The sequence below is a fragment of the Myotis nattereri genome (genome assembly GCF_964212035.1).
Source record: "Myotis nattereri genome assembly, chromosome: 1".
In the NCBI taxonomy this organism is placed as follows: domain Eukaryota; kingdom Metazoa; phylum Chordata; class Mammalia; order Chiroptera; family Vespertilionidae; genus Myotis; species Myotis nattereri.
This window is the reverse complement of record NC_138075.1, coordinates 27,524,296-27,548,522: the sequence shown is the minus strand read 5'-3', so window position 1 is coordinate 27,548,522 and position 24,227 is coordinate 27,524,296. Positions and strand designations below refer to the sequence as shown.

Sequence of the window (24,227 nt, the reverse complement as noted above, 5' to 3'; positions counted from 1 at the left end):
AGCTCTAAAAAGCCTGTGGACCTTTTTTGGGAATAATGTTTTTAATTATGTAAAGCACTAGAGGCCTGGTATGTGACATTTGTGCACTGAGGCGGGGGGCGGGGATGTCCCCAGCCCGCCCTCTCGCAGTCCAGGACCCCTTGGGGGATGTCCGCCTGCTGGCTTAGGCAGTCAGACATCCATCTCACATTCCGGGGCTCCTTGGCTCCTGCCACCGCTGCTGCGCTCGCCAGCCCGGCTTCTGGTTGAGTGGCGCTCCCCCCATGAGAGCACACTGACCACCAGGGGGCAGCGCCTGCGTTGATTGTCTGCCCCCTGGTGGTCAGTGTGCATCATAGCGACTGGTTTTTCTGCCGTTCGGTCAATTTGCATATTTGGGTTTTATTATGTAAAGCATAGTGCGTAGGGCAGTGATGGCGAACCTATGACACGTGTGTCAGAGGTGACACGCGAACTCGTTTTTTGGTTGATTTTTCTTTGTTAAATGGCATTTAAATATATAAAATAAATATCAAAAATATAATTCTTTGTTTTATTATGGTTGCAAATATCAAAAAATTTCTATATGTGACACGGCACCAAAGTTAAGTTAGGGTTTTTCAAAATGCTGACATGCCGAGCTCAAAAGATTCGCCATCACTGGCGTAGGGTTACAGAGAAAACCAATTATATTGAATTATGGTTACCAAAACATTAAAACAAATTTGTGATTTAGTAATATAGGTCTTCCTTATCAATGCATTAAATAATGAGATAATTCATTTAAATCAGAAGCAGGGTTAAGTTTTATTTTTTAGGATATCTGTATGACAGCTACTACTGTTGCTTAGCTTGACTAAAAACATTAAATTGTCAGATGGGCTTTACCAAGGCAATATGAGTGTTAAGTTGAACATCCAGTTATTTGGGTGTTTGCTTTTATGGTCACTAGTTTAAAAAGCCCTGATTCACAAAGATTTTCTTAGAAATATATGTAGGCATATTGGTGGCTTGCTTATCAAGGAAAGATAAGCGTCTTTCAAGAACAACTAGAATTCTCTAAGACTTTTAAAATGTAACGCCAGTCATAGTCACTTTTTTGTCTTAAGGTCACCGAATTCATCTTTGGTGAAGTCAACAACATCTTTGATCGGTGATACAACCTTGAAAGCATCATAATAGAAATAAACTTGAAAGAGTTGTAATAGACATAGGGGTTTACAGATATCTCTTTTCAAATACATTGACAGAGAATTTTGCAGATAGGAACTGCTGGAAAGCAGCGTAGATATTTTGGTCCCTAGTGGGCAGCGATCCCATGACTTTTACCATTTGGCGGCTGAATGACTGTTACGTGCAGAGATGCCTGATAGTTGCCCAGCTCTATCACATGAGCATCTACAGACAGGAAGACTAATCATGCTTAATTTAAAGTAGTGATGAGTGAGAGCAATAGTATCAAGATATCTACAGCTGTAAAGTAATATGAAATTCTGGTTCTGGCAAAATGTAAATAGTGCACATATTATTTGTGGTTTATTGTCTACATTCATAATTAAAGGAAATGCTGATTTTTAATTAAAGGTTAGTAAAAATAAAAATGCATTTTTTTCAAGGTAAGGTCACAGTCACCCCTGCATTCTACCTGTGTTCTCCTCTGGACCCTAGGTTAAGAATCCTTGGCCTAAAAAGAATTGTAGAAAATCAGGCAACCAGATAGTTCATAAAAATGGTCCTTAAGCATATGAAGAGATAATTCTTCACTTTCACTTAAAATAAGAACAATGAAAATCAAAACTCTGCTGAGATACCATTTTTCACCTGTCAGGCAAGAACTTAAAAGCTTGACAATACACTTTATTGGCAAAGCTATGGTGAAACAGAGGCTCTCATCTATTGCTGTGGGAATGCAAAATGGCACAGTCCTTGTGAGGGGGAATTTGACAATATTTAACAAAACTACATATGTAGTTATTCAAAAATCCCACTATAGTAGTTTATTCCAATAATATGGCTCCAATATGAAAATATTTATGTACAAGTTTATTCAATGCAGGACTATTTATTATTGTAAAACCACATAAATGTCTAATAATGGAGATTGGTTGAATGAAGTGTGGTGTGTACATATAATGGAGTTCTGTGTAACTATGAAAAAGGAATGAGGAATCAGATCTCTGAACTGATAGGGAGAGATTTCTAGGAGATATTATTAAGTGAATAAAAAAGCAAAAATGTAAATTCCCTTCTATCATATACTATATTTTGTGTAAGAAAGAAGGGAAAACAAGAATACATGTGTTTATTGTTTTTAAAAAAGGAAACATAGGATCAGCTAGAAAACATAGTTGGTTCCCTGTAAGGAATCGAGTAGGATGGGAGGGCATGATAGGACAGAATGGTTTTAGGAAGGTGTGACACTTCCTGGGCATGCCTTTTTGACTTTTGGAAACATGTTAATATTCTCCATATTAGAAAAATAAAATGGAAATCATACACACACACACACACACACACACACACACACATACAGTGTCCCCCCAAAAGGTATACATACTTTGAATGATTATAATGTCAGTGTTTGTTAACATACAGTTCATTTTTAAAATTTAAAAGAATCTACAGAAATGAAAAATATTTTAGTCAATGCCTGTTTTCAGGCACTGGTCCAGGAACTGCTGATAACTCGAAGCAATGAAATTGCAAACATCAAGAATCATTTCATTTGGTATTTGTGTGCCCTCAATTCGTCAACTATTGTTGTTTTTTTTTTAATATATTTTATTGATTTTTTACAGAGAGGAAGGGAGAGAGATAGAGAGTTAGAAACATCGATGAGAGAGAAACATCGATCAGCTACCTCCTGCACATCTCCTACTGGGGATGTGCCCGCAACCCAGGTACATGCCCTTGACCGGAATCGAACCTGGGACCTTTCATTCCGCAAGCCAACGCTCTATCCACTGAGCCAAACCGGTTTCGGCTATTGTTGGTTTTATACCGTAAACTTTATCTTACATTTATCCTAGTGGCACATAAATTTTCTTTGTTCAAAGCTAAATCTGGCTTCACCCATTATTTCAAATCAGTTAAACCTGAAACAGAGTGAAAATTGATTTATCAGCTTTAAAGTGTGTATACATTTTTGGGGAATATATATGGCACTAGAAGCCCATTGCATGAAGATTCATGCAATAAGCTTTCCTTCCCCTGGCTGCTGGCACCGGCTTTCCTCTGGCACCCGGGACCTAGGCCTTTGGTCCGGTCGCAGCAGAGAAGCCAAGCCTCTTCAGTCTTCAGTCTTCATTCCGTGCCTATGCATGCAAATTAACCGCCATCTTTGTTGGGTTAATTTGCATAGTCGCTCTGATTGGCTGGTGGGTGTAGTGGAGTGACACCAATTTGCATGTTTCTCTTTTATTATTGTAGATGTTTATGTACATGGATGTATGTGTCTCCTAGCTCTGTCTGCAGGAGGGCCTAGAAAGAGAGATACCCCAATAGCAATGAGCATATTAGGCTTTTCAGAGAAATGGCTAATTCCAGGACAGGGGCAAGGAAGCTACAAAATGAGCTTGGGACATCTAAGGGTCAAAAAAAGCAGGAAGAAAGAAGTTGGAAACATGTCACAGGATGTATTATGAACCAGCTTGAAGAGGCTCCCACTGGCCAAATATAAGACAATCAGAGCACCAAAATAATTAAGAATAGTAATGAAATGTAAAGCATTGAAAAAATGGGGATCAATGAGCCCATCTGAGGGGTGGAGGAGTAGGTAAGTAGGTCAGGTAGGGGATGGGGGAGGTAGGAGAAAGGAAATAAAAGGAGAAAGGAGGGTACTTAACAGTGGAATGCTGAATGCCAACTGGTAAATGTAGAAAGAATGCTGGAGTTGGAAAATTATCATTTTTGCAGCCTTCATAGTAAAAATTGTCTCAGGCAAGTATCATCAATGAATGTTAAATCTGGGGGGGGGGGGGTAAATTTATTTCTTACGTATATTTTTATTGATTTCAGAGAGGAAGGGAGAGGGAGAGAGAGATAGAAACATCAGTGATGAGAGAGAATCATCAATCAGTTGCCTCCTGCATGCCCCCTTCTGGAGATCGAGCCCACAACCCAGGCATGTACCCTTGACCCTCCAGTTTGCAGGCTCCTGCCCTATCTACTGAGCCAAACTGGCTAGGGCACAGAGGGTAAATTTTGATTTGCTTTTTAGTTACAAGGGGGAAAGAAGTAACTAAATGAGGAAAGTAGACAGTTCCTTGACTAGATGATCAAAATTAATGGCATTGGTGTTATGCTCTTGGTGTAGGCAAGTAAGTTCCTATCAGACCAACCTCCCTACAGATAACTAAACTCTGGACAAAATTTAAAAACAACTAGACACAGGAGAATGACCTAAAGCAGGCAAATTCTGACTCCCTAGTCAACACTTGAAACTAGGTGAGTTCCTGTTTTTACTACATTTAGCAGTCATCAACTGCTGGGAGGGTCAAATGAAGACTTCCCTCTTATCCACCTCTTCAGGACAGGCAAAACTTCTAAGTGTTTGAAGCATTAGACAAAAGACAGTAGTGAGAAAAATAATCTACTTTAAGAGCTTTCAAAGGATTCATCTACCTCCGGGTTAGGGGGCATCTAATGGTTTTTGTTTCACATTGCTTAATGGCTGCCTTGCTTATTTTTACCCTCAGATCCAGAAGCAGCAAGGCCTAGCAATTCCAAAATCACCACCACGCTGGGTCTGGTCGTCCATGCTGCAGGTAGGGAACCCTTTTCTTTTCTGTTGCATAGTGGGAGACTTAGTGTTTATATCACAGGGACCATCCACATGAACCACTCTTGGGCTGGCCTTCAGGGAAAGGGTTACCTAATGAAGCCCCCACCACCACAAGTACAAGCCCTGGTATACTCATGTCAGGTCTACAACTTAAAAGTATTTTTTTTCTAATTTTTTAATAGTTAAGAAAAATATTATTTCATGGCACATGAAAATTACATAAAATTCAAATTTCAGTGTCCATATATAAGTTTTATTGGAACAAAGCCATATTATCTATCTGTGGCTGCTTTTGTACAATAATGGTGGAGTTAAGTAGTTGCAAGAGACCAAATGGCCCACAAAGCCTAAAATATTTCCTATCTCGCCCTTTACGAAAAGTTTGCTGATCTTTGCTCAAGAATGTCATCTTGAAAGAGCCCCAGCACTTTTATACTGAACAGCGCTGCTGCCCAGTATATACCCAAAGTGTCACTTTATCAGTAGTGGGCTGTAGAGTGCAGAAGTCTCAGCATTGCTGACTGGGCATGCCTTAACAGGGGTGGGCAAACTTTTTGACTCGAGGGCCACAATGGGTTCTTAAACTGGACCGGAGGGCCGGAACAAAAGCATGGATAGAGTGTTTGTGTGAACTAATATAAATTCAAAGTAAACATCATTACATAAAAGGGTACGGTCTTTTTTTTTTTTTTTTTTTAGTTTTATTCATTTCAAACGGGCCGGATCCGGCCCGTGGGCCATAGTTTGCCCACAGCTGCCTTAGAATCATAACCCAAAACCGATCCCATGGTAGGATTCTGTCAGTGACAGAGACTGGAAGGTGGCACACTATTATCTGGACCTTTCTAGTATCACATGCTTTTTTAACAAAAAATCTATTCGTTCAACCAACATTTACTCATTATGTATATACCAACTATGCAGAGTCTTGTGTCTTTATTTTGTTTTTGGATCTGCAAGATGCAGAGATGCTTCCTTTGAAATTCTTTGATATTATGTTATTACAATTTGATTATCATTGCATTTTTTAAAATTGATTTGAGAGAGAAAGAAACATTGATTTGTTGTTCCACTCATATCGTGCATTTATTGATTAATTCTTGTATGTGCCTTGACTGGGGATTGAACCTGCAACCTTGGTGTGTCAGGATGACACTCTAATCAACTGAACTACCTGGCCAGGGCTTATCAGTGGATTTTTTGAGTATCATACTTTTTCCAGTAACATCAACAGTAATAGCTGACTTATCAAATATTGTGGGCCAGGTGCTAAGCTCTTTATTTTTTTTAATTTTTTAAAAAAAATATATTTTATTGATTTTTACAGAGAGGAAGGGAGAGGATAGAGAGTTAGAAATATCGATGAGAGAGAAACATTGATCAGCTGCCTCCTGCATAGCCCCTACTGGTGATGTGCCTGCAAGCAAGGTACATGCCCTTGGCCGGAATCGAACCCGGGACCCTTCAGTCAGGCCGATGCTCTATCCACTGAGCCAAACCGGTTAGAGCGGTGCTAAGCTCTTTACATATGTTACTTCATTTAACCCTCATGAAAACCCTAAGAATACACACTTTATTGAACCCATTTTAGAGATGAGAAGGCTAAGGTTTAGAAAAGTTAAATAAACTTTAGAGTTAAATCCAGCTCTATTTGATCTGCAGCCCACACAGTCAACCACTACACTGTATAGTTGTTGTTGCTATTTATAGTTGTTGTTATATATAGTGCTTTATGTTTTGCTTTTTTCAAATTTAGCTGATGGTGTTGCATTGGGAGCAGCAGCTTCTACTTCACAGACTAGTGTCCAGTTAATTGTGTTTGTGGCAATAATGCTACATAAGGTAAGCAAAATTTTGGTGTAAGATTTACTATTGAATATATTCATAATTAAAATTTCTCTTTGGTCATAATGTTTTTCTGGAATGGGAAATTTTTTTAGTTATTTTCATGATTGCAGTTCATTCTAGAGAATTGAATAAGTCTGTCCTAGCTGTTTTTTTGCTATTATTTTCTTAAATTTTCACTTAAAGGGGTTTTATTTGTATTTATTTATTTGTATTTTTAAAATATTTGTAATTGATTTTTAGATAGAGAGTAATGGACGGAGAGGGAGAGATAGAAACATCGATGAGAGAGAAACATCAATTGGTTGCCTCATGCACACCCCCTGCTGGGGATCAAGCTTGCAATCCAGGCATGTGCACTGACTGGGAATTGAACTGGGGCCTTTTGGTGCATGGGAAGACACTCAACCCACTGAGCCACACCAGCTGGGCAAAAGGGTTTTATTTATTGTGGTTTTACACAAACTGTTAAATTCTCTCTAGATTTCTGTATTTTATAGTAATTTTGGTTTATAAATATTTTTTCTTGTACTTTCTTCTTGACTATTTCTCTTTTTCTGCTATCCAAAAACATGCATGCACACACACACGCACACATGCACACACACAAATATGATATTTTCTTAGGTTAGAACATTAATTCCTAAAAGTTAGTCAGTCTTATTTTTTTTTTTTTTGTATGAAAATTGAGTCAAATGACACGTACTTCTTCATGTAGAAGCAGTCCATACTTCGGGAGTAATCAGGGGCAAATTTTCTTTTCCAGGCACCAGCTGCTTTTGGGCTGGTTTCGTTCTTAATGCATGCTGGCCTAGAGCGGAATCGAATCAGAAAGCACTTACTGGTCTTCGCACTGGCAGCACCAGTTATGTCCATGGTGACATTCCTAGGACTAAGTAAGGTAAGTCTAACTCATTCCTATTCTTTTGTTATGTACTACAACTTACGGTCTCTTACATTGAATTTTTAATTAAATTAGTCCCTCAAACTAAAGATACAATTAGGCCCTGGCCAGTGTGGCGCAGTTGGTTGGAGTGTTGTCCTGTACACCAAAGGCTGCGAGTTTGATTCCCGATCAGGGCACATATCCCAATTTGCATATATCCCATTCCGGGGGCATATGGGAAGCAACTGATCGATTTTTCTCTCTCACATCGATGTTTCCCTCTCTCTCTCCCTACCTCTCTCTACAAAATCAATAAAAGAAAAAGGGAAAGAAAGCAAGATAAAATTAGGAGTAAAAACCTGTACAAGGTAAATGTCTTAATTCCAGATCTCTTCATAAATTTAGAGCATTTCCTTAATTCATTTAATTTGAAAACATTTTTCCCATAAGTTCCAAAAATATTTGCACAAATATATGACCTATATGACCTATAAAATAATATAACTTAAACTTAACCAGACATGCTAATTTTATTTGACAGATACATAATAAATCACAATGCATACTTAATGTTTAAGTAGGCACATGAAGTGTGAGTGACAAGCATGCAGCATCTTTGAGAAGAGTAGGGGATGAGCAGAGATGTCTACATTCAGCTAAGACTCAGGTTCTTCTACTCCCAGCTCTCATACCACTGAATATCAAATATCCAGTGCCTTGGGATCTAAGAAACCAAATGAACAAATAAGACAAAAACAGACTCATAGAAACAGCTCAAGCTGATGGATGCCAGAGGAGAGGGGAGTAGGGGGGATGGTTGAAAAAGGTGATGGAGAATATGAAGTCAATAATAATGTGATCAGTTTGCATGGTGACAGATGATTACTAGACTTGATGAGGCAATTACATTTGTAAGGTATATAAATGTTGAATCACTATATTGTACACCTGAAACTAATACAATATTATATACCAATGATACATAATCCTCCTATATAATAAAAGGGTAATATGCAAATTGTCCCCTTGACTAGGAGTTCAACCCAAGTTTAACAAGGGGGTAGGGCGGGGCCAGCCCAACCACCTGGGGCCCCTCCCCCTGGCTGGCCCCGCCCCTAATCTGCCCCACACTCCCAAATCGGGGGTGGGGCCGGCCAGCCAACCTCCTGCATCCCTAACCCCTCCCCCAGCCCTGATCGGAGCAGGCTGGCCAGACCCCAACTGTGCATAAATTTATGCACTGGGCCCCTAGTAAATAAATATCCAGTTCTTTATCACCTGAAGTGGCATGAGTCATTTGTCAGCTCAGACCCTGTTGTTCAAGATGGACCTTCCCATGCCTTATAATCCTGCCTATTAGGGCTGTAGTTCTTAGCGGCAACCCTCCCCATTTTACTGAAATGTCAACTGTCAGGCAATAGGAGAAAATTTTAGAACCAAACTGACTCAAGGCTGGTTCATGGGAACTGTTTTCCCCCCTACACTCTCTGAAGGTCATTGAGTCTTCTGAGTATCATTCAATTCATACTTGATATAATAAAACTTGTATTAAAAGGAACATGAGAAATGAGATGGTTAAAGAGTGGTTAAGCTCCTGTTAATCAAGAATTTGTTGGTCTGGATGGAGTGCCATCAAATGAGGTGCTATAAAGCCCTTTCCAGTTCACCTGAAGAGCCTTTTTTCAGTCCATGAACAATATAGAGTTCCTTTTAAAATACTGTAGTACCCTATTTATCACTTGATTGGTGAGTGTAAGTTTTTAGAACTTTTGACAGGAATGTAGGATAATTCTGGAGGCATGGAGTTATATTTATGGCATGATCTTTTCTTAAAATTTTATTTACTTTTTTAAAAAAATATATTTTATTGATTTTTTACAGAGAGGAAGGGAGAGGGATAGAAAGTTAGAAACATCGATAAGAGAGAAACACCGATCAGCTGCCTCCTGCACACCTCCCACTGGGGATGTGCCCGCAACGAAGGTACATGCCCTTGACCGGAATCAAACCTGGGACCTTTCAGTCTGCAGGCCGATGCTCTATCTACTGAGCCAAACCGGTTAGGGCTTTTCTTAAAATTTTAATTGTCTCAGTCCATAGGTCCACTTTTTAAATAGAAAAGCTAAAATTAGCTTATGAGATGTTTCTAGGCTCTGTGAGGGCAGGTATGCATTTGATTGCCACTGTATCTCAAGCAGCTGGCCTACTGCCTGGTACATAGGCAGTATTTGTTAAATATTAGTAAATGAAATAGAGTGTATGAAATTTAATATCTACATTAATAATGCTGTTGATTCCATCTTATGAATAATACAGGCTAACCATGTTCAACCAGGCTTGGAGTTTGTACATTACCAATAGCCTTAAAACCTTATTTGGAAGCTTCCCATAAATAACATAAAATTGCTCTCATCTCAGGATGTCCCCAGATAGCACTAGTCATGAATATTGAGTGGTTTTTCATTGGGATTTCTTCCTGACCCTGAACTAGACTTGACTTAATTTTTCTTCTCTCTCTTTCTGAATTCACAGAGCAGTAAAGAAGCCCTTTCAGAGGTCAATGCCACTGGAGTGGCCATGCTTTTCTCTGCCGGGACATTTCTTTATGTTGCCACAGTACATGTCCTCCCTGAGGTGGGCGGAATGGGGCACAGTCACAAATCCGATGCCACTGGAGGGAGAGGCCTCAGCCGCCTGGAGGTGGCAGCCCTGGTTCTGGGTTGCATCATCCCACTCATTCTGTCAGTAGGACACCAGCATTAAATGTTCAGGTTCCAACCTCAGTCCATGGCCGTTTGCCATCCAGTGAGAACAGTCGACAGAACAGCTGCTCACTTTCTCAGTCTCTTGTCTCACCTTGCCCATCTCCACCTGTATTCCTAGAGTCTGGAGGGAGGTGAGATTAAAACCTGGAGTAATGGAAAGCTTTTAGAATAGAAACAACACATTGCAAGTGGATATAGACATTCCATTGTGTTGTCTTTTAAAAGGCCCTGGGCATTTTGAGTTTTGATGTTTCTCTTAACCCTATTCTCAGGGAAGATGGAATGCAGTTCTAAGGAAAAGTGGAGAACTTCATACAATGAAATAGTAATTATGACAGTACAGTGTTCTGTAATTAAGCGAAATCTCTTCATTTAGAGGCTCTGCCACTTTATGCATTGATTTTTAAGATGGGTCTCACCGTGTAAAACTGGTGCTTTAGCATCTATGCCACATGCCTTGATAGAAGGTCATAATGCCTGCTGTCTGAGATGCTAAAGGTAACTGTAGTTAATTTGGGGCTCGAGTCAAAAGAATGATGGCAGGACACATTGAAAGTTGACTTTATACTCAAGAGCTATCCCCTGCAAAGGGGATGTCTGGAGGACTTTAACCTCCTTCTGCACGTGCCTCTTTGAAGAGAGCCTGCCATAGAGCAACAGCAGTGGCCTGGCTTCTAAAGAGGTGACTAGTACTTAGTAGCATTTCTTTTCAAGTTCTCCTTTGCAGAACACCTGCCTCCGACACATTCTTATGAGGAGCCAAGTTCTAGTAGGTTCAGGCCCAGGCTTTCCTTCAAGAACAGTCAGATCCCAAAGTATCTTTGGAAATTAAGTGGTGTTAAATTTTAAGTGAATTTGGATAGTTACTGACATCTTTGTAACAGTCTTTTTAAAAGTAAGATTATCAAAACCTAAGCTGTCCTTTTTTGTTTTTAAGTATTTATCTTAGCAGACCAGCAGTCCCTCTGACAAAATACTGGGTTTCTCTTGGGGGGTGCTCAGTCAGCGTCACCTCAGCACCTGCAGCAGTGAAGAAAGTCAAGATGTATCACAAATGGGAAATGTTGGCCTGTTCATTTAAAGCTTATTGAAATAATGTCTTTTGTCTCTTCATCTTTTCCATATTTTTCTCCTCTAACTTTCCCCTCCAGTCCCTCCTCCCTACAATTTGCTGCTTACTGCTGGTGGCAATGTCAGTAGTTGTGTGAGTTCAGTTCTCATCAGGACAACCACTTCTCGAGCTGTGATGATGAAGATAATACTGTCTCTATTCCTTATTCTTATTCCCTTCAATGAAGTTCCTTTGTGTCAAATGCAGTTTTGCTAAACCCTTAAAATAGCACTTTCTCTCAGATGAGATGACACAATCATTAATATTCTGGTAACTTAAACAATTGAGATAGTAAAAATGTTTTTAAAAAAACTAGGATGATTTTTTCGTCTTTGCCAATATCCCTGTAAACCTTATGTTATCAAACAAATGTATAATAATAATATATTATTTATTTTGATTTTCTATACCATTTCAAAACACATTGCATAAAGAGGGAACCATAATATTTTCTTAAGGGCAATGGATTTAGGAGTTTGTAAAAAATTCTTTTATGACGCATATGCCAGCATGCCTATGATTTTTTTCCTTCCTAGATTTGTCACTGGGTCAGCAGCTGTAGAACTTGTGAGCCCTCTGCTGGCTGTAGACCAAAGTAGTATAAATAGGATTAAGTTTTGTATAGTGGCTGGCAACCATTGCATACAATCTTAAAACCAATGGAAGGTATAGTACGGAAAGTCTCAGTGACTTTCCCAATAACACTGAGTTATGAGAGTCATGGAGTTTCACCTGGTCCTTCAGAATGACATGGTTGCCTTGATTCTCCCTGGATATTTACTTTGTTAAATGAGTAGGGTATTTTAGTGTCTGGTTTGGATGGTAGCACTTTCTATCATATTGTTGTGTGCAGTGATGAGAAATGTGTTCTGCTGGCCAAAGCTCCTTTCAGCAGTGCCTTGCCATCACACTTAAAAGTTTGGCTAGAATATATTGCTGGTTAAGGCCTTGAACTCTGGCAAGGATTGAACCATGTAACTTCCAAATTTGCCTTCCTCTCTGGACCTCACATTAACAGGCAAACCTTTCAAGGCCTATCAGCTCTCTGAAGCTGTGGGCTTTCCCAGATTTTAAAGCTGCTGCCTCAGGAACTACTCATTTCTCTCCTGGTCAGCAGACAGAAATAGCCATACTAACCTCATAGGGCTCAAATGCATCTTCAGGCAGCACGGAACCGAGCAGCGCGACAGAGGCCTCCCTTCCCTGGGGGAGGAACTTGCCCATGGTGGGCAGTGTCCCAGGAGAGGCCACATCGATGATCACTTACTGACACATTTCAGTTCCATTTGTCTTGTTTAAACTGCCTCCTTAGATGTGGATGCCTTAATGCTCTCACACATTTGAAAACATTTGCGATACTTAAGTGGCTGCCATGATCACAGATGGAAATATTGGCTACCAAAGATGCAATTGATGATGAAAAGTATAGTCCTTTCCTTCCCCATAACCAGAGTTAATCTTAGTTGCAATTTGACTCCCTTTCCTTGGTAGGAATAGACTTTCTTCCGATTCCACATAAGTGGCAAATTAAGTTGAAAAAATTCTACTGATCCATTCCCGTCACTCGTTCTCCAGTGAATTGCTTCTCAGGCCCTCGTTCTCCAGAGCAGCAATGTTCCAGGTCTGGTGGCTTCCTGTGCACACTAGTGCCGATTTCTTTTCTTTAGGCAAAGGTTCTTCACTGGAGTGTAGTGTTAGAAACGGTACCATCTACAGAGGCTGTGTTCTCTCTTCCCACCCCACCCCAAGTCACCTTTTTTCCCCCCTGTTCAAATCATCTGAGTCAGCCTTGTTCCTATATTTTGAATCATCTTTAGAAAAAAGAGAGAGGTGGCCATTTTGAGTGGTCAGTTCTTTGTAAAAAGGAGAAAATGTAATTGCGTTTTTTTACCGGCCTCCTACGAAGTGTCACTGCCTGGTTTTGTCTCCTTTTCAAGGATTAGAACTAGGAGGACACACCAGCATTGAGTGTATTAAGCTCCTTAGACACATGGTAGCTAGTACTAAGCATGGGAACTGTATGTCAACAGCACAAGACCCCAAAGAATGTTCTTGCATATGGGGCCCCAGGATCCCTTGATAGACCGAGAATAATGACCAGATTCATCCAAAACTGCTGAACCCTCTGTGGGTGTCCTGCAGGGGAATTTCTGCTCAATACAGAATGGTTCGCATCACCCAGAGAGCACTGCTGGAGATGCCATGAAATAAAACCACTGACGTGGCCCCTTTGTACCTGAGACATCTAGACTCACCTCCGGAGACCCGAGGGAAATTTGTGACTTGTAGGAAAGGACAAAACAGCCATTAGGGATATGCTCAGATACGCTCAGCCTAACGTAAGGAGCTCGGCTTTGATCTTTTTTCTGATAGCATCTTCTAGCAAGTTGGGAGACTCATGAGATACACTGCAGTTCCCCTGGTGCAGTGGCCTGAACAGTGATTTTAAATGTCCCATTTTCTGGGTCCTTTGTAAACATGAAATCATTCCATGTATGGCTGCCTTATAATTTTGTCTCTCCACTTTAATTGTGAATGGTTAAAAAATTTTTTTGCTGTTTTCTGATATTAAAATTTTATTAGTGCATACCTTATGTGAGTAGCTCATTAATTATCCAGTTTGTTTTTTCTGTTTGATGACCAGACTTGACCCACATTTGAACAGCAGAAAAGGTAATGAAGAGCTTTGAAGGGCAGAGGAAAGATGTACCCAGTGAGTGCACGTCCTTTAGAGAAGGAGGGAAGGAAATGGGGAGGGGACACTAAGGATTCCATACACCATCTCCCCGCAAACATACCAATTCATTGGCAGTTTCCTTTTTTTTTTTTTTTTTTTTTGGCTTTGCTATTGTTGTTAGCAAATATTATTTATGAAGGTAGTTATCTACTCCCAGAAAGGAGAAGCAGGCAACAGGTCCCAATCACAGGGATTCATTTCAAAGGGTAAAGCTATTCTCTCTGAGGACATGGGGGCTGTGGACAATTGACCCTGGGAACAGGTTTATTTAGAAGTGCAATCTGTAAACTTGATATTTTCTTTCTCTGTGGACTTTAGTACTGAAGCTCATTTTTTAACTCATATACAGATAAGCATTTTTTACAGCAATATCTCTCTTAAATATGCAGTTTGTATGTTTAGTCATTAGATTCCATTATTTATTACTGGTCCACTTTGTGCTGGTTTTCTTTATGTATCATGTGTGCTACCGTAAGTTACAAAGATTGTGCCCAGAGGTACATGTTTTCTGAAACCTCTCATGAATAGGTGAAAAGGACATGCACTATGATTGCTGCCACCTCTTACAGAAGCCTTTGGGGAAAGTGCCTACATACCTCCTGTGCCTTTGAAATCTTAGCGAGCCAGCATTACAAGCAACGGCCCTTTTGTCCTGCTGCCTTGAGGTCAAAATGTAAATATAGGCCCTAGCTGGTTTGGCTCAGTGGATAGAGCATCGGCCTGGGGACTGAAGGGTCCTGGGTTCAATCCCCAGTAGGGGGTGTGCAGGAGGCAGCCAATCAATGATTCTCATCATTGATGTTTCTATCTCACTCTTCCTTTCCCTTCCTCTCTGAAATAAATAAAAATACTTTTAAAAAATGTATATACAGTATATAGGTTTAGCCCAAACAGCCAGCAATCCTTACTCTGTTTGGTTTCATTTCTAATCCTTCTAAGCTAGAGCTGACTTAACAGTGTGGTTTCTATAAGGTAAGTAACAAGCGACCTTGTGTCTTGTCCCTGTGTCTAGAATGCCCTTCCCCTACATCCCTCTGCTCCTTTAGGTCTGGATCCAAAGTCTTCCATTAGGCCTCCTGTGACTGCCTTTTTATAAATTGTCATCTGCTCCACCCTCACCCCAATGCGCCTCACCCTGTTCTATTTGTGTTTCTATAGCACTAATGGCCTTTTAATCTGCTTTATAATAAGTCTTTGTCCCTCTATCTTGATAAAATATGAGCTCCTGGAAGCTATTCTCAAAAATGTATGTTGCCCAAAACTAAAACCATTACCCCTAAAAACAGGAACAAGACAGGGATGCCCCCTCTCACCACTCCTGTTCAACATAGTACTGGAAGTACTAGCCATTGCGATCAGACACGAAGAAGAAATAAAAGGCATCCAGATTGGAAAAGAAGTAAAACTGTCCTTATTTGCAGATGACATGATACTGTACATACAGAACCCTAAAGACTCCATCAAAAAATTATTAGACTTAATAAATGAATTCGGCAATGTAGCAGGATACAAAATTAATGCTAAGAAATCCATGGCATTTCTTTACACCAATAGTGAACTTACAGAAAGTGAAACTACAGAAGCAATCCCATTTACCATTGCACCAAAAAAATTAAAATACCTAGGAATAAACTTAACTAAGGAGGTAAAAGACTTATATGCTGAAAACTACAGGACACTGAAAAAAGAGATAGAGGAAGACATAAACAGATGGAAGAATATACCGTGTTCATGGATTGGTAGAATCAACATCATCAAAATGTCCATACTACCCAAAGCAATTTATAGATTCAATGCAATCCCCATTAAATTACCAACGGCATATTTCACAAATCTAGAACGAACGTTCCAAAAATTCATCTGGAATAAAAAAAGACCCCGAATAGCTGCAGCAATCCTGAGAAAGAACAAAGTAGGTGGGATCTCAATACCAGATATCAAACTGTATTACAAAGCCACTGTTCTTAAAACAGCTTGGTACTGGCACAAGAACAGACATATAGATCAATGGAATAGAATAGAGACCCCAGAAATCGACCCAAACCACTATGCCCAATTAATATTCGACAAAGGAGGCAAGAGCATACAATGGAGTCAAGACAGTCTTTTCAATAAATGGTGTTGGGAAAATTGGACAGATACATGCAAAAGGATGAAACTAGATCACCAACTCACACCATACACAAAAATAAACTCAAAATGGATAAAAGACTTAAACGTAAGACGGGAAACCATAAAAATACTAGAGGAATCCACAGGCAGCGAAATCGCAAACATATGCCGAAGAAACTTCTTCTCTGATAATGCTCCTAGGGCAATGGAAACTAAAGAGAAAATAAACAAATGGGACTACATCAAAATAAAAAGCTTTTGCACAGCAAAGGAAACCATCAACAAAACAACAAGAAGACCCACTACATGGGAGAACATATTTGCCAATGATACCACCGATAAGGGTTTAATTTCCAACATTTACAGGGATCTCATGAAACTTAACAAAAGGAAGATAAACAATCGAATAAAAAAATGGGCAACGGACCTAGATAGACACTTTTCGAAAGAGGACATACAGAAGGCAGAAAGACATATGAAAACCTGCTCAAAGTCACTAATTATACGAGAGATGCAAATCAAAACGACAATGCGTTATCATCTCACACCTGTCAGAATGGCTATCATCAACAAATCAACAAACAACAAGTGTTGGAGAGGATGTGGAGAAAAAGGAACCCTTCTGCACTGCTGGTGGGAATGCAGACTGGTGCAGCCACTGTGGAGAACAGTATGGAGCTACCTCAGAAGACTAAAAATGGAACTCCCATTTGACCCTGTGATCCCACTCCTAGGAATATATCCCAAGAAACCAGAAACGCCAATTAGAAAGGATATATGCACCCCTATGTTCATAGCAGCACAATTCACCATAGCTAAGATTTGGAAACAGCCTAAGTGCCCATCAGCAGATGAGTGGATTAGAAAACTGTGGTACATATACACAATGGAATACTATGCTGCGGTAAAAAAAAAAAAAAGGAACTCTTGCCTTTTGCAACAGCAGGGATGGAACTGGAGAGCATTATGCTAAGTGAAATAAGCCAGTCAGAGAAAGATAAATACCACATGATCTCACTCATTTGTGGATTATAGAGAACAACATAGACTGATGAAAAAGGACAGACCCAAAGACTGAGAAACAGCGATCAGGCTATCAATCCCCAGAAGGAAAGTAGGGGAGGGTGGGGGTAAGGGGAAGAGATCAACAGAAGGACTTGTATACATGTATATAAGCCAAACCAATGGACATGGACAACAGGGGGATGGGAGCATGAGTTTGTGTGGGGGGGGGAGGTTGGGGGTTAAAGGGGGGGATGAGGACACATTTGTAATACCTTAACTAATAATTAAAAAAAAAAAAATGTATGTTGCCCTAGCTGGTTTGGCTCCATAGATAGAGCATCCCAGGTTCGATTTCAGCCCCTCCAGTGTGGGGCATGCAGGAGGCAGCCAATCATTAATTCTCATCATTGATGTTTCTATCTCTCCCTCTCCTTTCCTCTCTGAAATCAATAAAAAAATATATATTTTTAAAAAGTATGTTAACTGAATTGGTCTGCCCTGAGGGGGCACTTGTTTTCTAATCTATGCTCTCTCCACCAGCTGCTGCACTGATTCCTGGCAGAACCAGCTGCTGGCATTAGTGGTAGCTCCGCCTTTGTCTCACACAGTCAGGGCTGCTTGGGTATTAGCAAGGAGGTTGGGAGTCAGAAAAAAATTTGGACTGAGTGTACAGGTGGGTTCCGGTTACTAATCCAGTTCTAACTAACTTTAGTAAAGTACTGTGTGACCGATTTAGGGTCCAGGAAATCTGGATCCCATTCTTGGCTCAGCTACTGATTTCCATTGCAGTGTTAGCCATTGCTCAGTTTTATAAATATTGCATAGGAATGTGAGTGGAAGCATATGTCCCACTCTGGTTGCCTCATTTATAGAGGGATTCTGATATTCAGGAGTCACCAGAGAAGGAAGCCCAGTGGGAGGGGATGGAAACCAGGACCCCGAGGAGGCCTGGAAGGAACTGGAAGGCTCTTGGGGGGCAGAATTTGATAGCCCTCATCAGATACTCAATGGCTGTCAGATACAGGAGAGCATGGATCCTATATTTGCCAGAGGATAGAATGTGAAGTACACTGAGCCCCATCTCTCCTCCACTTATTATTGTTCACCTCTTAGTTAATTGAGCCCTTCCTATGAACCAGGCACTCCTACAAGGAGTGGGGATTAGTGCCAGTCCTTAAAGAGCTGTGGTTCTTGAGGGACTCAAACAAGAGAACACAGTTGCCAATAAGTAAGCACTGGAGACAAGGAAGCATAGGGTGCTCAGAGAACATGTGGGGGCAAGAAACCCAGAGTGGGTCTTCAGGGAGATCATCCAGAGGGAGATGAGACCAGAGCTACATTCAAAGGCTGGGTAGAATGAAGAAGGTAGGAAGGGTTCTCTGACCAAGAGGACTCATGTGGGCCGAGGCCTGGTGGCACAAGAATGTGGATTCTGTGTAAAAATGCCTATGGCTGAGGGAGAGGGGAGGCAACAGTGGTGTGCAAGATTTGTCAGTTCCCTGGATGCTGTCTAAGTTTCCAGATTTAAAATTGCAGACAGACAGAGAATTGGGCCTAACAAGGGTCTTTGTAATTCCTGACTCAACCCCAACTGGATCCCCTTCTCAAGTGTAGTCTTGGGCTGACCTCTGAGGTCCTGTTACCACATGGATGACTCATGGACATGGTAGGTCAGTTTCCAGATCCTTGTACCAGTGGCTCCTCTGGCACCTCAAGGTGGAGATGAGTGACTTTATCCTTATCCCTGCTTATCTCCCCCACTTCATGGCTGGGGCCCAAGGACTCCCTTGATTCTACTTCTGAACATCTGTGTTGCAGTTGGTATACAGAGGCTCAGCCTTGGCCTGGGAGGGATGCCCACTTTCCCCTTATATCCTTTGCTTCTCCCTGTATCCTCTGGTCTCCTTTATTTAGGGGACATGCTCTCCTTTGACCCTCCACCCCCTTAATCCTTTGGCCTACTGGCTTCAAATCTGCATATGACATCCTCTACCTCGCCTCCTCTCCCTCTCAGGGTCCCCTGGGCACAGCCAGGCTCTGCAACAGTTAAAGGAGCCTAAGACCTACCCCTGGCCTTGGGAAATGCAGCCATTTGAGCATGGTGGCTTCTCAGAATATTAGATCCAGCGTGGCTGGATCAACAAGGGAGAGCCCCAGCAATAGGTCAGGACCATGTTGTAGAGGGTGTGGTAGTCAAAGGTCAGTAGTTGGGCGCTGGAGTCAAGGAATGGAGGACCAGCGAAAGGTTTTAAGTCGGAAGCTCACATCATCTTTGGATCTTGAAAAGATCACATGAGTGATGGTGGGGAGCGAGGATTTCTTGGTGGATCCTGCTGTAGATAGATGGGAGAGGCATTTGGAAAGCAGAAGAGGATGACGTGAAGCAAGCTGGAAGGCTCAGACAAGTCCAGTGATTGTCTTGAGTTCACACAGTTTTTATTTCCCCCAGCTTTATGAAGGTATGCTTGAAAATAAAAATGGTATATATTTAGGTTGTACAACATGATTTTTTAAAGGTATCAGATGTGATGATTTAATATACATACACACTGGGAAATGCTTACCACAATCAACTTAGTTAACACATCCTCATTACTTAAGTCCAGAGCCTGGACTTAAACCCATCTTAGCATGAAAAGCAGGTGACAAGTCAGCCGTCTAAAGATTGCTTTCACATAAGTTCTCAGCCACCTCGCAGGTTCTGTTTTATAGACGGGGGAAGCTGAGGGCCTGAGAGGGCAGTCTCCATTGGTTGGCAAACAAATAAGACACGGCAGCACCTGAACAGGGGCCAAGTAAAGACAGTTTGGTTAAGCATTTGTTGAGCGTCTACTACATGCCCTGGACTCTGTCCTCAAGGAGCTCGATCTGGAAAGGACATAAACCAGTGGTTCTCAACCTTGGCTGCGCATTAGAATCTCCTGGGAATCTTTTTAAAATCCTGATTTCTGGGCCTCATCCTCTGGAAATTCTGTTTCTTTGTTACTAATGTGGCCCCACCCCATAACAAAGAAACAATTTCCGGAGGATGAGGCCCAGAAATCAGGATTTTAAAAAGATTCCCAGGTGATTCTAATGTGCAGCCAAGGTTGAGAACCACTGACATAAAGACATAAGCTAAGTGAAGTAAGCCAGACACAGAAAGACAAATACTATATGATGTCACTTACACGTGGAATCTAAGAAAGTCAAACACAGAACCAGAGAGTAGAAAGGTGGTTGCAAGGGGCTGGGGTGGAGAGATGAGGGAATGTTGGTCAAAGGGTACAAACTTCCAGTTATAAGAATATGTTTTGGAGATCTAATGTACAGTTAATACTGTATTGTATACTTGAAATACAGTAAAAGAGTACATCTTAAGTGTCCTCCACACACACCAAAAAACTAAGTAATGAGGATGTGTTAACTAAGTTGATTGTGGTAAGCATTTCCCAGTGTGTATGTATATTAAATCATCACATCTGATACCTTTAAAAAATCATGTTGTACAACCTAAATATATACCATTTTTGTTTTCAATCATACCTTAATAAAGCTGGGGGAAATAAAAACTATAAGAAAAAGAAAATGTGTGTTCATTATTAGGTGTCTATCCATAAACAGCTGAGAGGCTGGAATTTCATAGTGCACATAAAATTGCATCTTCAGTTCTGCAGAAACTTTGAGTCTTAAGTGAGAGAAATTACTAGAAAAAAAGGGAAAGACTGAGAGAGAGGTCTAGCATTTTCCCAGACTGCACTTCACATGGCGCTATGATGCAGCTTGATGGCCATGGGCTTAGGATTCAGACCAAATCGAGTAACTGTATCTCGATCCTGCCACTTGCCCTCATTCAACACATTTGAGGGCCTGTCATGTTCCAGGAAATGACGAGCTGAGTGACCTGACAACCTTTTTGCACTGCATTGTTCTCATCTGGAAAAAGTAAAAGTAATATGTACCTCAATAAATAAGATGTAAATAATAAATTTACAACATCAGCTCTGTGTCTGAGCCTGTAGGGCTCTCAGGACCCTGAGTTTCCATCCCTGACTGGCCTCATCTAATTCCCGATAAGATAAGGCAGCCCTGACCCACACTTGGTCTGAAGCACTGGATTGGCACCCAGCTTGTTTTGTCTTTGCAGAACTATGCCAGGCAATTGGCGCTCACACCAGCTGGGCCAGAGAGCACAATGGAAGCAGAGGCAGCTTCTCCCAGGCCTGCCTTGGCATCACCTCGGCTGATTAGTTGAGCAAAGCAGAAGCCACTTAAGTATCTAGTGTTCCTTCAGACCCATGCTGTTTGCCTCAGAGCAGTCTTCCCACCAGCCTTACCTGCCATTAGTTAAGGTCTGTCAGATGTCCTGTATGCAGTGGGGATGGGCAAGGTTGGTTTCTCTTTGCCACTGAAGAAACTTGTGCTCTATTTTCTTCGATTGAAGACACTGAATCTCACAGGAACCATCTGGGCTCACCTTGCCCTTCTGCTTGGAAAGGATTGCCTTAAGAATGATTTTTCCAGGTATCCTGCCTTTCTCCCATCTGTGACTCATGAGCTCATCCCTAGTCCTACATCCCAAGCAGCCAAAGCTGGTACTGACCTGATTAAGCAGAAAAGAAATTAGTTTATTAAAAGGATACTGGCAGGAGAAACTAAGATGGCGGCATAGATAAACACCGGGAAATAGTCGCCTCCCACAGCAATTGAAAATTATCCAAAAGGACGGAGCAAACATCGTCCAGAACAACAGGAAGGCTGGCTGAGTGTAATTTCTACAACTAGAAGACAAGAAAAGCACGCTGAGAGCCAGAGGAGCTGCGGAGGCTGAGTGCAGAGGTACGGCGGCGGCTCGCGCGCGCGGAGAGGGGGTGGCACCTGAGGACGCGGCTGTCTTTTTGAATCACAAGCTCCCAACTGCTCTGATCTCCGGTTCTGGGAAGTCTCTGGGGACTCAGGACTCATACGGGGAGAGGCTGCTCTGTCAGGTGGCAGCGGGCGAACTTGAGGGTGGATTTCCCTCAGAGGTGCTTGCAGCCGTTACCGGGACACTGAGACGCGCGACTCCGGGCGCGGAGAATCAGCCATTGCTTCTTTCTCCGCCCTTTTGACTCCCTGAGACCCCGCCCCACCCAGGCTGCAGCAGAGGCTTTTGCATGTGAATGTACCTAACTATAGCCCAGCCAAGCAGACCCGGAACTTCCAAGAGAAGGCCCAAGGCCCCGCAGCGGCTTGCATTGCTTCACAGCTGAGCCTCTTCGTGGCCCCGGCTGTGAGGCCTCAGGCAGGGGCTGAATTAGCACCTCCTTAGATCCAGGAGCCACTGTACCCAGTGGTCAGAGGAGGACCATTCTCCCACTTCAGACACAGCTGCTTCCCACAGCCAATTGGCCTGGAGGTCAATTCCTCCCAGTGATCCTACATCAACCAAGGCACCAAGAGTGCACCAAGAGTGTCCACCCCAGGTAACTGGGGAGGCTGAGCTACTGGGCCCTACAGGACACCTGGCGCGCAGGGCCACTCTATCAACACAGGAAAGCAGCCAAAATGCGGAGACAAAGAAACAGGTCACAATTGGCAGAAACGGAGGAGGACAGACGACTGGATATAGAGTTCAAGGCCACGTTTATAAGGTTTTTCAAGAATTTTATGGAAACCGCCGATAAATTTAATGAATCCCTCAAGGAGTATAGTGAGACCATGGAGGACATGAAAAAGGACCAACTAGAAATTAAGCATACACTGACTGAAATAAAGAATAATTTACAGAGATCCAACAGCAGACAAGAGGACCCCAAGAATCAAGTCAAAGATTTGAAATACAAAGAAACAAAAAATACCTAACCGAAAAAGAAAAAAGAAAAGAGATTCAAAAAATATGAAGATAGTGTAAGGAACCTCTGGGACAACTTCAAGCGTACCAACATCAGAATTATAGGGGTACCAGAAGGAGAGAGAGGGCAAGATATTGAAAACCTTTTTGAAGAAATAATGACAGAAAACTTCCCCCACCTGGTGAAAGAAATGGACCTACAAGTCCAGGAAGAGCAGAGAACCCCAAACAAAAGGAATCCAAAGAGGACCACACCAAGACACATCATAATTAAAATGCCAAGAGCAAAAGATAAAGAGAGAATCTTAAAAGCAGCAAGAGAAAGACAGTCAGTTACCTACAAGGGAGTACCCATCCGACTGTCAGCTGATTTCTCAACAGAAACCATGCAGGCCAGAAGAGAGTGGCAAGAAATATTCAAAGAGATGAATAGCAAGAACCTGCAACCAAGATTACTTTATCCAGCAAAGCTATCATTTAGAATGGAAGGTCAGATAAAGAGCTTCACGGATAAGAAAAAGCTGAAGGAGTTCATCACCACCAAACCAGCATTATATGAAATGCTGAAAGGTATTCTTTAAGAAGAAGAAGAAGAAAAAGGAACTCTTACCATTTGCCACAGCATCGATGGAACTGGAGAGCAGATAAATACCACAAGATCTCACTTATTTGTGGAATATAATGAACAACATAAACTGATGAACAAGGACTGATCCAGAGTCGGAGAGGCTTTGATTGGACTGTCGGGCCTTGGAGGGAAGGTAGGGGAGGGTGGGGGCAAGGGGGAAGGATCAACCAAAGGACTTATATGCAAGCATATAGGCCTAACCAATGGACACGGACAACGGGGGGGGGGGGGGTGAGGGGATGAGCGGGGGGGGGGGGGTTGAGGGTACACATATGTAATATCTTAATCAATAAAAAAATAAAAATTAAAATTAAAAAAAGGATACTGGCAGGGCTAGAGAACCAGGCGCCTGACTAGAGGTGAAGCTTCCAGGAATGCTACCCAAAACCATGCTGCTGCCATCACAGCGCACTAGAGCTGCCTTTTGTGTGGCTGCTACAGCAGTCAATGCAAGTGCTGCATGCTGCATTGGGAACAACCTTGCAGCCACAGCTAGCCTCCAAAGCAAGTCAGATGCCTCTAGTACCGCCTTCCCCTGAGAAAACTGTTGCCTGGGCATGGTTT

General features: G+C 41.8%; 1 protein-coding gene across 3 annotated transcripts in view; it reads left to right on the top strand.

Annotated features, from left to right (window-relative positions):
• The window catches only part of SLC39A9 (solute carrier family 39 member 9), a 40,863-nt gene extending 24,401 nt beyond the window's left edge, over positions 1-16,462 (top strand). For 2 of the 3 annotated variants that reach the window (XM_081099168.1, XM_081099166.1), the window contains 4 exons: positions 4,677-4,745; positions 6,519-6,604; positions 7,374-7,508; positions 10,026-11,674. In XM_081099168.1, coding sequence (XP_080955294.1) covers positions 4,677-4,745; positions 6,519-6,604; positions 7,374-7,508; positions 10,026-10,256 — 521 coding nt within the window. In that variant the 3' untranslated portion in view covers positions 10,257-11,674. Of the gene's footprint in view, positions 1-4,676; positions 4,746-6,518; positions 6,605-7,373; positions 7,509-10,025; positions 11,675-15,392 lie in introns of those variants that run through there. The other variant, XM_081099167.1, reaches the window with a different exon arrangement.
• Positions 16,463-24,227: the final 7,765 nt, after the last annotated feature.